General features: G+C 35.2%; 1 protein-coding gene, 1 non-coding gene and 1 pseudogene across 2 annotated transcripts; 1 reads left to right on the top strand and 2 right to left on the bottom strand.

The window, feature by feature from the left end:
* Window positions 1-6,101: 6,101 nt before the first annotated feature.
* Window positions 6,102-7,282, top strand: LOC120213940 (zinc finger protein ZAT1-like). The gene has a single exon (XM_039211971.1). It carries the CDS (start codon window positions 6,362-6,364, stop codon window positions 7,166-7,168), a length of 807 nt encoding a protein of 268 aa, XP_039067902.1. The 5' UTR covers window positions 6,102-6,361; the 3' UTR covers window positions 7,169-7,282.
* Window positions 7,283-7,398: 116 nt separating this feature from the next.
* LOC120213982 lies at window positions 7,399-8,343 on the bottom strand (annotated as a pseudogene).
* A 2,281-nt stretch (window positions 8,344-10,624) lies between these two features.
* Window positions 10,625-10,697, bottom strand: TRNAR-CCU. Its single transcript has one exon. It is a non-coding gene; the product is annotated as a tRNA-Arg (tRNA).
* Between the last annotated feature and the right edge of the window lie 6,934 nt (window positions 10,698-17,631).

The following is a 17,631-nucleotide window of genomic DNA, read 5'->3' as shown; positions in this document are numbered from 1 at the left end:
AATAGCCCAACCTTGCATCATTCACTGTCGACCACAGACCACCACTCTCCGGCCAGTCGTGGCAATGCACCACCCCCACCATCGTTCTCGTCGTTCCGTCTCGACCAAAATCCCTCTAACCCCGTACCGTGAAACTCCGTTGTTCTTCGCGACTCGTCATTCAAAGGTTTGTCAAAAATATAGTTTCTCTGTGGTTTTTCGTCGATCCTTTGCCATCCGATCACTGGGGAGCGACACCGCCAGCACTATCGTTCTCCTCCCGCTGTTTCACTTCATCTGGCACTCACAGTGTTGTCGTCCGATCACTGAGGAGAGACACCGCCAACACCATCGTTCTCCTCCCGTTGTTTCGCTTCATCTAGCACCCACAGTGTTGTCGTCATCGCTTTCGTGGAGGGGTGTGGTGGTAGTGATGCTCGGCCATCTGAAGAATTCGACTATCATCGTTTTCCACCATGCTCTGTCGTGAAATAACACCACCACGAGATTCCTAAGCCGTCGATCTATTGATCTGAAAAGCTTCATATCCATCTAGCAACCAGAGCCGCCGCAATTTCCCCACGCACCTCTCCCTGAGCATGGGGGTTGTCTCTTGTCTGGAGGTTTCTAGAAACTGGTCTAAATCGGCTAGACCGGTGAGCCAAACCATTTGATCCGTCAAGCCGATCAACGCCTAAGCCGAGCAATGAGTCGTTGACTTTCTGCTGACTGTTGACCGGGCATTGGCTTTTTTAGACCACGTATATTGACATTTTTCGACATTCTGAATCTGATTTTGCGATATGTTTTATTAAATTTGAACCCAATAATTTTTTTTAACGTTTTATCCTCTGATTTGATTTATTTTTCTCGATTAAGTTTAGTTTCTGACGTAAATTGTTTTGCCATAAATCAAAGATATTATAGGACGTTGAATACAAGTTCAAGAGCGATTGAATGAGGTTTAAATAGTTGATTGATGTGATATGAAAATCGAGGTAATATTTTATTATCTTTTTGTATGTTTAGTGAAACATGTTCATATTAGATAATACATGGATGAGTATGATTGATTAATTATGCATATTTGACTATGGATGGATTAGAACTGAATGCGGTAGAAAATAGTAAACTAGTTAAGACTCGATTGAACCGTACAAGAAAACTGAAAGACTGAATGGAAGTAATTAAGGTTAGTGATTATTCGACAAAGGAATTAGCCTTATAATTTTTAAATTTTGAATATTATCGTTATAATTATGATGTCGGAAAATATTTGGATAAGAAATTACAAAAATACCCATATACCATAAAATTATGAAAATACCCTTGTATTATAAAAGACCAGGATTATTCTTGAAAGTGATAAATAACTCTCAAAGTTATACTTGACTCGATAAAACTGTGTTCCACGTATTAAATGCTTGTTTTTCTTGGAAAACCCAGATAACCAACTATAACCTCTGAGATAGCAAAAGATTGAGAAATTATAATTCTTGCATAAACTCATGAAGACTAATTTATTAGAAGTAATTCATATGATAGAATTTCATGAAATGAATTAATATATCTTTGAAATGGGAAAAAACCTAGAATTTCTGGTTCCTGAGTCATCACCTGGAGACTAAATTACCAAAAACACCCTCTTCATTTGAGTTATTTGAAATGATTTAATTATAGTAAAATATTGAATCAAATAAAAGGATTAAAATGCTCTCGAGTATTGAACTGACTTAAATACCTAATGACATGAAAATAAGTGGATGTTGTTGGAATAAATTATAAAAAAACTGATAAACCTAAATGTTGTACAACTCCTAAAAGATATAGAGGTGACCCAAGCGCATTGGTCACTCAGGTATTATTGCAATGCAGAATAATATAAATATCACCAAAATGCTAATTTAGTTCATGAAGATTCATTCAACGATGACTTTGAAGGGGATCAATTCAATTAGTGTCGTTATTATTAAGAAGTAAATATTCGTAAAGTATCTTGATTCGAATGATTGACGAGTATCGTAGAGTTGAGATTTGTTCATTTTAAGTTGAAACGATATCATGATAAATCAACATGAATCTTGAACAATGTAAATCAATTTTCACCCTTATTGAATTAATTTACTAAAAAATTCTCCATGAATTCAAATATCTGAAATCCCCCTAATAGCCTGAATGATGGAATCATGCTTGTTATATCTGAATCTGAAATGAATATGATGTGAAGGTTCATGAACGACTTCCAAATGTACCCAAATTTTGAGTAGTCCTGAAATATTAGTTCCTAAATGTTTGATTAGATCTGTTAATATTTGAACCATTCTAATAAGGATCATGTACCTGAAATCTGATAAATCAACGAAGTACCATGTTATCTTTTCTGGACAACTATCAAGTCCCTTTGAATAATAATTGGATTTTCTAGTGTGTTTCTTGCATGATATATGACTATTTTATACACTCTAAAACATGTTTGTTTTATTTGTTCTGATTTATGAAAGAATTATATGATGGAAATTCTGATATGTGATTTACTGATTTCCAAACTTTGTTTACTTGATACATGTCCTTTGATTTCCATCATGTGATTTAAATTAACTTCATCGTCACTTTTATGATATTCTACTGGACTAAAATTATGATATTATGATTCATTGCTCAATCTGATATTTATTAGAGTAGGATTCTGAAGTACGAATCTTCATCTCTGATTAAACTGGTAATTCCTTAGGACCTAAGGTGATTCTTAGGTAGGCCCACAGGCCTCAAAGTATTCCCTTAAGTTGGTTTCTACGCCTAATGGGCTTAGGGTAAGTACTTATGGATGCAGTTATGGGGAACTGCATATGGAGTATGGGTGGAGGGTATCATTATTTTTTTATAAAAAAAAATTATTTCACTGGATAAACTACTATTTCTGGTTTTGATGGAACACATTAGCCTTCCCAACTTTATTTTCTGAATCTGCATCTCTGAATATTCTTCTGAATTGGTTGTTTCCTGGCTGCTTCCTCAAGAAATAATTACTAAACCTCAAGTTATCACTAAAATTTGAATATGCCTAGAGAACTAAGGAAGTTTTCATGCTTCACCATCTATCTTCTTGTCTTTTAGCATCATTTGGTAGCATTGTATTATTAAACTTACCAAAACTCACTTTGTTACTTACAATTTCAGGTTAAAGAAACTATTATGTGCAGTTGTTGACATCACTAATGGGAATTCCTTCGACGTTGCGTGCATAATACGACTCAAGTGTAACTGGGGGCATGGAGGTCGCAATTATTTCCATATTGAGTCTGTAACTTGTTTTGGTGCATGACATTATTGGCATTCTATTTTAATATATGATGGATTTTTCGAAATTGTTTTTTTATTTATAAATTATTTTACGATTTTTAAAGGGTTTAAGAAAAGTTTTAATTTTTCTAGTATTTTTGTTTTGGGTCATTCCGATGGTCATTATGTGACACCTCGGATCGAATCGGATCACCCGTATCAATTTGGGGTGTTACAAATATTCAGAATATGATATTCAACAAATTTAAAGTTGAAATTTCAATATCTACATATCTGTTCGTATTGCAATTAGTGCAAATAACAACCAGTTTTTGTAACTCAAAACTTTGCTCAATTAGTTCATATAATAAATTTGAGTTTAATGCTCAATCTCTGTTATATAGGGGAAGACAAGGCCAGCAGAACCATCACTAACAGTTTGGTCTTGTTGGAAAATTGAAGACAAGGCCGGCAGGACCATCCAGCTCGGTTGGTAGAGCACAAGGTTCTTAACTTTGAGGTCGTGAGTTCAAGTCTTATGGAGGGCATTTCATAATTTGGAGGTCTCCGAAACTATTCTCAATTTAGTGTTGGACGCAGCCTATTATCTTACATCCCCTTACCCCATTACATATGAAAACAAAGACAACCATTTTTTAATAGTGAAAGAAAAAAACATAAGCTAACATCCAAATCCTTTGTTTTTCCCCGTAAGGTGGCTTCTCAAGAATCTATTACTTTAGCAAAAGCTCTGAACTCATGATTATGATTTGTAGATATGATTAAACTTTTATAAAATATGACGCAAAAACATAACATAAATATAATATAAGCACGAACTAACTTATTTCAGTGGTCAAAGAAATCGTTATTGTTTTTAGAGGTCAAGGGTATCGACAATTACAATATGATGATTGAACGTTCATTGTCAAACTATTGAAAATATTTAGAATATATACTACTCTCTAAACACTTTAGCTTAATAAAAAAATCATGAACTAACTTACCTAGTGGTCAAAGAAATCGTTGTTGCTTTTAGAGGTCACGAGTTTGAACACCGACAGTTACAACAGGATGATTGAACGTTCATTGTCAAATTATTGAAAAATATTTAGAACAGATACTACTCTTTAATCACTTTAGTTTAATAAAAATAATAAACTTAATATATGGATTTGGGACACATACCAAAATATTATTTTACGTCAGGACAACAACATAGTGAAAGAGTTTAGTAAATGGAGGATGGAAGATTGAGATGTTTCAACGAAATTACCAGCCCAATCCAAAATTATTTTCTTGCTGAATAAGCTGCCCCCAACACTTGTTTGTTTATCCACTTCTAGTCTTGCATTACAAGCTTACCTATATCCACTAACTAGTAATATTAGTCATGATAAGAGAGAGATATGATTGGGTTGTGGTCGAGTTTTTTATTTATTTAAATTTGATTCGAGTATTATATTATTTTATTTAAAATTCGATTTGATTTTTAAAGTAGAAAACTTACATTCAATATGCAATCATCCGATACAAATATATTTATTAGGAAAAATAATGATTTAATCAAAAAAATATTGAGAGAAGAGTACTATCCTTAAATATTTAATAGATAATTATATTATTTTCTTGGGTTGTGTATATTTCACTTAAACTTAACCCAATCCTATTGTATAACTCGAAAAACTGGACATGATCTGAATCCGAATATTTAATAAAAAAAAAGACCCTACATGATTAAGTTGAAGCTCGTGGGGTGAGAGTCAAATGTCCATCCCTAATCACGACCATGATACTAATAAAATATTAAATGTGTGAATATGACGAGTACTTGAATTTTTTCTTAGTCAATTGACAACATACACACCCTGCAGATGCAACTGTTCGAACCTAAATCGTTTAGGAAAAATAACATTTTCTTTTATCACTGAAGTAACTCAATGTGTATAAGAGATGATTTTTTTAAGGAAAAATAATTATATAAGATGTCTTTAAATTATGACTCTCACTTTAGTTGTTTTATAAACTTTAACATATTTTATATCAATCTTCGGACTATAACATCTCTTCTAAATTGTTTCTTAAGCCTTAAAGCGTTTTATGTCAATCTTCAAACTATCAATATTATTTTATTTTGATCATTCTGTTAAAATTTTATTAATTTTATTGATTAAAATTTTTTAATTTGTTTCTGCATGTACTAGGATTTGGACGTGTGACCTTCTAAAAAAATTATGACCTTCAAACATAGATTACTTTTTTAACCAATAGAGTTAACAATATGTTCATGAAATACTTGAAATGAAATGATACCGATAGTTTGAAGAATAATATAGAATGTTTCAAAGTTCAGAGACCAATTTAGAATGAAGAAGATAGTTTAGGGATTGATATAAAATATATTAAAGTTTAAGAACTGAATTAAAAAGAAGTTATAGTTTAGGAACTCCAAAACAATTAACTCAAAAGGGTGGGGACTGGCCAATGGCTATTCCTTACTAGTAGGACAAAGGAAAGAATAGTTAAGGGCAGTTGGGTGTTTATTTTTATTTATTTTTTCAAAAAATACAGATGCTGAACTGGACAAATCACAGCCATTGATATTTTATGAAGATGGCGTAGGATTCTCGGTTAAGTCCACGTGTGCTGCCTATCTTCTCCATCACCTCGTTTTCATCTTTGCTTCTTTGCATGGACTTCTCCTCCCAAATATGATCCAAATTCCAAATTCCCAGAAAATTCTTTAAATTAAAAAAACTGTGATTTCCCTTTGTTCATCGCCATCTGTTAAACAAAAAACAAGCAAAAGAATTCCCCCATTCCTTCAAAGTTTTGATCTTTTTCTCCTTACTTAAGCTATAGTTCATACTTCGATCAAGTTAGAGTTCACCAGATCTTGGTTTTTCCACATAATTCTATTGAATTCTCAGCAATATCCATTGTTTTTCAAACATGTTTTGATCTGTGTTTTTGCTGTTTCTTTAATGACTGATTAGATCGAGAAATAGAAGCATTGTTTGACGGTTGTTCCACCAGATTTTGTAAAGTTTCCTGTTTTGTTTTGTTTTTTGTTCTGATCTGAGTTGTTGAATTTGTTTTACAAATGGAAGAAGGTAATGGATTCAAGTATGTTTGTAAGATGTGTCCGAAAAGCTTCCCTTGCGGTAGATCTTTAGGTGGTCACATGAGGTCTCACATGAACAATTCAGCTGAAACAGACGAGAAATTCATCAACAAGAAGAAGAAGCTTGAACCAGATGTCAGTGGCGGCTATATTCTCAGACAGAAACCCAAGAAGAAATGGAGTAGATTATCATTGTTTGGTCACATCAAGTGTTATTCACCAGACAATTCTGGTTTTAGATCCGAAACCAAAATTAGAAGAAGAACAACAAGAAGGTACAACGAGGTTGTCCCTGCAAATCCATCTTCCATGTCCGAGATCGAGCAGGAACAACAACAAGAGGTTGCTTTGAGCTTAATGATGCTTTCCAGAGGTACGGGTCAATGGGCTGCCTTGGATGAAACCTGTGCAAATAGTTTGAAGAAGACAGAATCAAGCAAAAGAAAGTTCCAATGCAGTGGTTGTAACAAAGATTTTGTGTCTCACCAAGCACTGGGAGGCCATAGAGCCAGCCACAAGAGAATCAATGGCGGCTGTACTGAAAATAGTACTAGAAAGCTTGTGGAGGAAGACGAGACAAGGCATGAATGTCCCATTTGTTTCAAAGTATTCACATCGGGACAGGCATTGGGTGGTCACAAGAGATCCCATTTACTCACTGATGCAAGCCCCAAAATCCATGAAATCCCAGAGTTTCTTGATCTTAATCTGCCGGCTCCTGTTGATGAAGACGAAACCAGTCTTCAATGGTGGCACTGGGCCCATAACAAGTTGGATGTTACTTAATTTGCTTCAATTTCCAGTATTATCATTAGAGAAAATAAAGTTTAGGAGAATTCAAATGGATCATTCATGCTAAAGCAGGTGAGAATTGTTAATTCTTTTAAAATAATTTTTACATTACACCAGCTCATCAAAGATGTTCAAGCAAGCTGAATTTTTTTAGCAAATAGTTGTGGTGAGGGAATTGTACATATATTATTCTTCATCCGGAGATGGAGCAATGGCAGATTCTACTACTTGCTTCGATCCGAACACAACGTCGATGCGCCAGCAAGCATGTGAGCCGGTCGCATTCTTCCCAACGAACAACACCGCGAATCGGCATTACTAAACCTTGTGAAAATATGCATGTTTACCTTTGCCGTGAAGTTAAAGTTGTTAGTTTTAAGCATCTTCGAACTTAAAGTTAGCACCGGGAAGTCTACTTTCCATGTTGCTCAATAATTGGCTAGCGGCTTTGTTGAAACTGAGAGCATTGTCCCGATGTACTTAACACCCTCTGCAGTGGTATGCAACCCGTCGGTCGGAGTCCGGACACCATTAACTTCCGTGCTCCCAAGTTATGCAACATCTTCGAAAAAGAAATATCGAGATTCAATCTGCATTATAGTCGATAATGGACCGAAGAAAAACAATGTTTGATCAGTAATCAATTCACCAGGAGTTAGTTTCTCAAGTGTTCCCATTAAGTATTGAACAAATGTTTGATCATCATATTTCCAGGAATCACAATAAACCGGCATCAAGTAGTTGTTAAAGCAACGACGAAGTTAGCGCCGATAAAGAACTCATCGGCCGATTGCTGGCTAATCAATTCCTTGGTCCCCTGGAATAACTTGATTTGCTTCCAAAGAGAGAAGCTCTGAGTCTGAAACAGGGTTATATACATCGGCTTTACGATCCGGCACGAGATCGATTTTTCGATAGGAACAAAGAGAGCGAGAAACAGTTGCAAATTAACCTCCTGTTTCATTCAAAATCATACCAAGTACCAACTAGAGAGGCATAATTGATACCATTTTCCAATATCACATCCTCAGTCAATGATGGATCCATGAATGCTGGTGGCCTCGGTAGACCAGTGTTGTCACCTGTTTCAGGTAAGTGGGTCAAAACCGTGATCGGAAACACGACCGTTACCGGTACTCGTTAAACGATTTACCTATAATGTCCGCCATTGGTGAAACTTCCATTAGCCAAACCGTATTATGAAAATACTCGATGCCATTGAAGAGCAAAGATATAAGAATACATGGAAGCTAGCACACGCAGATGGTGTTGTGGAATACAGCCTTCGAATAAAGTAAAATTTTAACTGATAATTTAAGAAAATAATCGTGAATATAAATTATAAAGATTATCTTTTTAAAAAAATCTAACTCGTCTAATAGTGAAACTAGGTAAGATAATTTAAGTGATAAATGGTCTAAAAGAACCTTTAATTTAGAGACTAAAACAATCGGCGAATGGGTAATTTCAGGGAAGAAGACATAATATTATTTAAAAATATTAAAGATCCTCTCATATTTGGTCATCTTTAATGGAAGCAATAGAAAACAAGAGCTTGAACTTGCAAGCAAGAAGAAGGCAGCAAGCAGCAAGCAGCAAGCAGCAGCCTAATCCTCAATTGCATTTTAACCAGATCCAGATCAGGATGGAGCTGGGATCAAATATTAGGAAGGGCAAGGTATTTAGTTTCAAAATTATAAGAACTTATTATGTATTTAATCTAAAAAATCGAGAGGGGAAAAGCCTAATTTTATTTAAATTTAAACTGATAAGGACCTAAATTATTATTAAACCAAAAATTTTGGGGAGAGAAACACAAGAGAAAACCATCCAACTTTTTTTAAGGTAGTTTTGTCCTACAACGACCTAATTTAAAGTTAAAGAGCGGTAAGAAATGGGTGCTACCAAAATTGTTATAAAAATCATAACATTTTCGGTTGAACATAACTTAAAATATTAACTTTCTAACATTTTCGGTTAAACAAAAAAATATTACGCAGAAGATAACATTCTCGGTTGCCAACCAAAATATTATAAAGAAGATGTTCAACTGAAAAAATATTAAGAAAAAATTAACATTTTATGTTGTATCCAACTAAAAATGTTATAATTTTGGTTTATGAGTCACTGTTGCCCCTGTAATAAACCCAAGTTATCATTTTTGCTCATGTTGTTTTTTATATCAATTTAGTCCTCGAAGTTATTTACGGTGTTCATCCTAACCGTCGAAGTTCGTTGACTATTTTTTACTAACAAAATTATGAGTCTTCTGCGTATGTGGATTAAGAGATTAAGTTAAAATATTTATTAAACACACTGGTTAAAACAAATTCTCAAAATTTTATTATTTATTTCGGTGAGATTAAAAGATTAGGTCAAACTTTTGAGGATTTTTTTCTAACCGTTGTATTTAGTAAATATTTTAAATATTTTATTTATTTAATAAATGTCACATCATCATCAAGCCATATCAGTAATATTTAGCTGATCTGAAAATTGATGGTGTTGAAAAATACAGAAGACTAATGATTTTGTTAGTCAAAACGGACTTTGAGGGCTAGGATGAAAAAAATGATAAAAAATTTAGCTGGTCTCAAAACGGACTTCGATAACTAAATTGATAAAAAAAATGATAGAGGTGAAAATAATAAATTGAATTTACTACAATGACAACAATAACATTTAAGCCTATATTTTTTTATAAAATTTACAATCATGTTTCTCATATCCTTAAATTAAGGTGACTTTCCTTAAACTCTTACTTTTTCATCACTAATCCAAAAGGCGATCAAAATAAAAGAAAAAGTAAAAGATGGATAAGTTCTGGTGATATATTTTAGGGTAACTAAGTATTTAATATCTAAATTAGTAGTTTTGATCTGTTTTAATATTTATATTTTTAATTTTTTTTAAAATCATATATAACGTTTATTTTTTGTTTCATTTTAGTACCTCGTCATTAAAAACTTAACATGTTTAGTCTCTAAACTATCAATTTCGGTCCGTTTTAATACAAACAATGAACATGGATAATACAAGTTAAAAGAAAATTTGAGAGAGTTTAATTATTAAATGAATATTTATATGTTTTTACTAACCTGTCATATCATCAATTGATCAACAAAAATAAACGATTCAATGATTAAAATATAACAAATTTATTACATAAATGACTGAAACATAACTTATTCAAATTCAATTATCAACATTGAATAAAACCAAAACAAAATATATCAAATTTATAGTTTAGCCTAAAAATCGTCGGGTTTTTTATTTAAATTTATTTTACATTGAGTGGACTCGATTACTAACAACAGCCTCGATATATAAAATTAGCTGACCCTATTCCCATATATAATGGGGTGAGGGGGAGGTAAGGTAGTAGGTTGCTCCCAATGCCAGGTTGAGAGCAGCTTCCGTGGAAGACCTCCGGCAGTCAGAATTATGAATTGCCCACCGTGGGACTCGATCCCACGACCACAAGGTTAGGACCCTTACGCTCTACCAACTGAGCTGGACGGGCAATCAACAGCCTCGATATATGTTTCACTATAATAAAAAATCTTTTCTGTTTTCTCAAAACTATTTTGGGTAAATTAAAAATTTAGTAACTGAATTTTACTCTTTCTCCTATTTCACTCAGTGTACTTTAAATCTTTTCAATTCCCTCACTAAACTTAATGCATTGAGTTTTTTTATTCACACAGTTGTTAAATGGTTAAAAGCGATATAATGAGTTGTTATATAAATGTAAAATTATATCTTTTTAATGAAAATTTTATTTTTTAAAAATGGCATCATTTTTAATAACGTTAACTATTTAACGATGGAGTGATCAAAATAGGAGAGAGAGTAAAGTTCACTGACCAAAATATCCCAATTAATAAGTTAAGTAAGAAAAATGAAAACTTTTAAAGTTCAGTAAGTAAAATAGCGGAGAGAACAAAGTTCAATGATGAAATTTGTGATTTATCCAAATGTTTTACATCGATTACACAAATACTATTATACTAACCATGCATCGATATTGGCTAAAAATAACTACTGAAAGACGGAGAAATCAAAAGATAAATAAATTAAATATAAGGAAAGCATACCGAAGGCTTCCTCATAAGATTCGCGGCAAAATATGCCATTAATCCCTGTATTTGGATAAAATTAACAATTTAAGATCAAATAAAGATCTGACCCGACTCGAACTCAAAATATTTTAAAAAAATTAACCCGATCAAATCGGGTCGATATCCATCGGTTCGGGTCCCATGTCCATCTTTAGCTGGGATGTGGTCAATAGTTTTCTTTGCGCAACTTGGGGCATTCATTTTCCTTTTAAGGAGAGGGGTTGTTTTTGTTGTTCTGTCCGATTTCTAGCGTGAGCATTGCTCTCTCTGATAATAAAGTAATGAATCTATCTAAAAAAAAGAAAACATAAATTTGAACTTGAACTATATAGAAGACATTTACACATGATCGAACTGAATTAAAATTAAAAGGGTTGAATTCTTTTAGCTTTATAAATACAAGGACTAAATCTCAACTTTTAAAAAAAATATTGGGAGCGATGATATATTTTAGAGAAAATCGCCTCAGTGACAAAAAATGCCTTATAATATACGATTTTAACCAACTTTTTTTGGATTTGCCAAAATGACCAACAAAATCGCAACGCGAAATAAAAATCGCAACGCGATCCCCAGAATCGCAAATCAGTTTCCAAAATCGCAACGCGATTCTTGAAAATCGCAATGCGATAGTACAAATTCGCATTGCGATTTTCCAGAATCGCAACGCGAATATGAAAATCGCAACGCGAACACATAAATCGCAACGCGTATCCGTAAATCGCAACGTGTATCCGTAAATCGCAACGCGTATCCGTAAATCGCAATGCATATCCGTATATCGCAACGCGTATCCGTAAATCGCAACGACAATACGTAAAATCACAACGCGTATCCGTAAATCGCAACGCGATTTTTAAAGCACCATTATAATCGCTACGCGTATTTTATTTTCAAATTACAAAAACGAATATTAAGACAAAATCCCGTAATCGCAACTCATAACCTAAAACCTAAAATCACAACTCAGTCCCATCTCAATCTCTCACTCTCTACGGCGAAATCCGTCCCCATCTCCGAAGATTTCCGTCCCCATCTCCGGCGAAATCCCTCACAACCATTCACGGTCAGAAATCCCTCACAATATTCAGAAATGGAAAATCAACCTCCGAGGGTTAGTTTTTTTTTAATTATTTTTATTTTGAAATTTTTGCATTATTGTAGGTTTTTCATATTGAAACTGATGATAAGTTTACTGGTCATTTCAATAATAGATTAACCATTTCACTTAGATTTCATTTCGCGTTACGATTCTCTCGTTGCGATTTTCATTTCGCGTTGCTATTCTCTCGTTGCGATTTTCAAGTTAGTATTTGTCTTTGTCTTTGTTCTGTCTTTTGGTTGAAGTAATGCAATCCATTCAAGTTTCAATTTGCAGAAGAGTCGCAACGAGAGAAATGAAAATCGCAACGTGAAAATGAATATCTGCAACGAGAAAAATGAAAATCGCAACGAGAGAATCGCAATGCGAAATGAAAATCGCAACGAGAGAATCGCAACGCGAAACCAAAATCGCATTGCGATTTTCATTTCGCGTTGCGATTCTCTCGTTGCGATTTTCATTTCGCGTTGCGATTCTCTCATTGCGATTTTCATTTCTCTCGTTGCGACAGTCATTATCTCGTTGCGATTTTCATTTCAACCAAAAGACAAAACAGTGTTGCAAATTTTAGTTTCAAGAATAAACTACTACTTTTTATGTTTATTGTTTTTGGTATATCTTCACAGTGTAGTTTTTGGTATATCTAACTTGGTATGTTTATTGTTTTTGTAGAAATTTTTTCGGCTTCATTGACATTAAGGAATAAAGTTAGCCTAGCCACTACAATTGCTTCGAAGCTTTCACCTGCACAAAGACAATTGTTTGAGGAAACCTGCTTCGGGCCATGGCTGAGAGTACAGCATCCGGGTGGAGATGCTAATTTGACCCATTTGTGGCTTCAGACCATGACATCAAATCTACCCGACAGTATATAACGTGGTGAGGAAGAGATATGGTTTCATTTTCCACCAGCGTATACTTGTTTTGGGCGGAAGGAGTTCTGCTTAATCACTGGTCTACGATTCGGACACGATGATGTAGGCCGGTACACTCGTCATATCGCCCGTCCATCATGGTTATCCCGGGTTTTTCCGGATGAGTCAATGGAGAAGCCGAACCTACACGTCGACGACCTGAAGAAATTGTTTAATAAGAAAGCTGGTTTCACTCGGATGGATGACGTCGATGTTGTCCGAGTATGCCTTCTACTACTTGTGTATGCCGGCTTTTTAGGCAGAAAGGCCAGACAACCTATTCCTCGGGAGCTAATAATATTGGTAGAGGACCTGAATGCATGGAATCTGTTTCCGTGGGGTTCATATATATGGAAAGCTACCTGGACTAAGTTGTCTACTGCCTTTGATGACCGCAAAAGTTGCGTGGCGATGGGTCGAAATACACTTTGTCAGGCTTTGTTTGGGCCTTTAAGGTAAGAATTTCTATATAATGTTTCTAAAATTATAATTAATTATTTAACAATTACTAATTTTGTTATTATATTGTTTGTAGATTTGGATATTCGAGGCTTTCCCCAGCATGCGTACATATGCAATAAAAACGTCAAATGATATTCCCAGGGCTATTTCTTGGAAGAGGAAAAATCTGTTGGATTGGGAAGACTTAATACCATATGCGACAATAATAATGTAAGTTAACACAAATACTTTCATATAATATATAAACAAGTTATTAATAGTAGACGTTTAACTTTGTTTGAGTTTTTATATTGTTAGGAGGCCAACATTCCATTACAAAGACTGACACCCACGGAGGAAGAGCTTGCCACTGATTGGTGGCAAGCTAGTCAGAGTTTTTTGATGGCACGGATGATGAGCAGCATCCACTTCCTCCAATTCGAGAGCCATCACCTCACCCAGAGCCATCACTCGATCGACCCGACTATACACCTCTAGAACGAGAGCCATCACCTATCCCGTCACATCATCGAGCCTCTTCTCCACCATCACCTCATGATAAGCGACCGGTTAAAGAGGCCACGACATTTATCTCCTTGTTCTCCACCTCCACGGGATGAGTTACGTGATGAGGTCAATGCCTTGCGTGAGGAGATCGGTACTCTACGCGATAACGATGGTGCATGGCGTGTGGAGGTGTCAACTTTACGTGGTGAGGTTGCCGCTCTACGTGAGATGATAGTATCGTTGCAGAATGAGGTTCATACTCTACGCAACGAGGTAAGTTTAAGATTTTCCATATTTAACTTAATGATAAATTTACTCGTAATTTCACTTAGATTAGCCATTTCACTTAGATTGCTTAGTAAATTTATTCGGTTGCTGCCAATTCTGCTAAACTGTGTATTCTTTAACACTGTGAAATAGTATTTGTCTTTGTTTTGTCTTTTGGTTGAAAGTAAATTTGTTCGGTTGCTGCCAATTCTGCTAAACTGTGTATTCTTTAACACTGTGAAATAGTATTGTCTTTGTTTTGTCTTTTGGTTGAAAGTAAATTTGTTCGGTTGCTGCCAATTCTGCTAAACTGTGTATTCTTTAACACTGTGAAATAGTATTTGTCTTTGTTTTGTCTTTTGGTTGAAAGTAAATTTGTTCGGTTGCTGCCAATTCTGCTAAACTAATACCCTGAAGTCAGTATTTGTCTTTGTTTTGTCTATTGGTTGAAGTAATGCAATCCATTCAAGTTTCAATTTGCAGAAGAAGAAATAGTTTACTTTCGCAACACGAAACTTAAAATCGCAACGAGAGAATCGCAACGCGAAATGAAAATCGCAACGACAGAATCGCAACGCGAAACCAAAATCGCAACGACAAAATCGCAACGCGAAACCAAAATCGCATTGCAATTTTCATTTCGCGTTGCGATTCTCTCGTTGCGATTTTCATTTCGCATTGCGATTCTGTCGTTGCGATTTTCATTTCGCGTTGCGATTTTGGTTTCGCGTTGCGATTTTGGTTTCTCGTTTGCGATTCTCATTTCGCGTTGCGATTTTAAGTTTCGTGTTGCGAAAGTAAACTATTTCTTCTTCTGCAAATTGACACTTGAATGGATTGCATTACTTCAACCAATAGACAAAACAAAGATAAATACTAACTTCAGGGTATTAGTTTGAAACATATTTTTCTTTGTTATCTGATGCATTTTGTGAACTATGATAGAATAATGACTTGGGTGAATACAATGCAAGTTTGAAACATATTTGTCTTTGTTTTCACTGTTTAAATATCATGTCTGTTTATTTACTGATTTTTGTATTTAATTATTTAGCGGCCCGGTAGAGTGGATGCCTTACGTCGGGTTATGCTTGCACGACGGAGTTCACGCATCAGACAGCGTGCACGTGCTATTAAGTCTCCGTATACCCCAATAGTGCAAAGACACCGCAAGAAGAAGCCCGACTCGCCTGTCATCCCTCAAGAGTCCACTCCTATCGTTGAAGAGGCCCCCCCTATCATTCCTCGAGAGTCCCCTCCCACCGTTCAAGAGGCCACTGTCATCATTGATGAGGTCCCTCCCACCATTCAAGAGCCCGATTCACATGGCGTCATATGTAGGCTTCTTGAGAAACCCTCTGACGTGCCGGACATAATGGATGAGAGTTGGCTCTCGTATAAGTTACCGGCCAGTACCATTCCGGTATCGGAAGTGGAGAGGAGACAACTACCAGACACAATTCTGGATAACACCCTTTGGGCTAAGACCGCAGTTGATTTTTATCTACATGAGCGGAGCCAGGGGTGTTTCACTGACATATGCAAGCTCACCGATGATATCTATTTGTTGCTTGATCGGTCTTGGTGGGGCGTATTATTAGGGGTCGAAGACAATGGCTATTTCGATGGGGGGGGGTAAGTCTTATATTTTTCTTATATTTCAATTTGATTAATTTTTTTTAAATTTATGTAAGTCACTAATATATGTCTTTTTTGTAAAACAGCATATCGATGCGTGGGTGACACGTCTTCTAATAATAAGAAAACTTAAGAAAAATAAAAATATACGATATACAATTATGCCGACGTCTTTTAACGCCGTTCACTTGAAGAATGCACGAGATGAATCATTTGATTTGGGCAATGGACAAGCTAAACTTTATCCTGCATGGTGGGAGGTCGATAAGGTTAGTATTTATTTTAGATTGAGTTTAAAGGTTTTATGAAATAAGTACGCAAATGAATGAATTATTATGATTGCAGGTGTTTATCCCTGTTTTGGAACGTAAACATTGGATTCTCGTCGAGCTTCAGCTCCCATCCCTTAAGACAATAGTGTATGACAGCATGATAAATTACATATCATTGGCTGATTTAAGAGATATTATTAAGGGATGGAGCTCTCATTTGGCTAAATTCTTGGATGCGATCAATTATTGGACTCGTTCTGGAAACAAGAAGCCAAAGAAGCTCAATATTACAGTTATTAGAGACGAGACCGCGCCACAACAAACGGAAGGAGCCAGAGGAGATTGTGGTCCTCTCGTATGCTTGGCGTTGGAGCGTTTGACGACGGGAAGCACCAAGTATCTACCTCCCACCGATAGAGATAGAGCTGCAGTAGGCTTGTGGTTTCGGCATTATATGGCTAAATCGATATATACGAGACGCTGCCTACCTGCATCCGCGTTATAAAAATGTCCATAAACAATTGGTAAGTTTATAGACTTTTGGTTTGAAAATGTTTGGTTAAGTACCTAGAATTCAATAATTTGCTGTTTGTAGGTTTTAGATGTGTAGAAAGTGTTGTTTGAGCAAATGTTTGGTTTCTGCAGGTTAATCTCAGAAGTGAACTGCGTGAAAATGATGTATGGCTACAAAAGTTGATTCAGTAGTTTAATTGATTGTTTTTTGATTGTTTAATTGATTTGTAAAAGTTGATTCAATAGTAAATGATTGGAAATAAGAATTATTGCTTATTTTTTGATTGTTTAATTGATTTGTAAAAGATGATTTGTAAAAGTTGATTTGTGTAATTGATGCGAACATAATTCTTATTTGTGCTTGTTTAATTGATTGAAATGTAATGGTTGATTTTGTTGATTTCAATCTGCATTATGTTGAAGGCAAAAATGACTATCGCAATGCGAAATGAAAATCGCAATGCGAAATGAAAATCGCAACGAGAGAATCGCAATGCGAAATGAAAATCGCAATGCGGAAATGAAAATCGCAACGAGAGAATCGCAATGCGATTTTCATTTCGCAATGCGATTTTCATTTCGCATTGCGATTTTCATTTCCGCATTGCGATTCTCTCGTTGCGATTTTCATTTCGCATTGCGATTTTCATTTCGCATTGCGATTCTCTCGTTGCGATTTTCA

Source organism: Hibiscus syriacus, unplaced genomic scaffold, assembly GCF_006381635.1.
Source record: "Hibiscus syriacus cultivar Baekdansim isolate YM2019G1 unplaced genomic scaffold, ASM638163v2 tig00110045_pilon, whole genome shotgun sequence".
Classification (NCBI taxonomy): domain Eukaryota; kingdom Viridiplantae; phylum Streptophyta; class Magnoliopsida; order Malvales; family Malvaceae; genus Hibiscus; species Hibiscus syriacus.
Note: the sequence above shows the minus strand (reverse complement) of the source record. Positions and strands in the feature narration are given on the sequence as shown.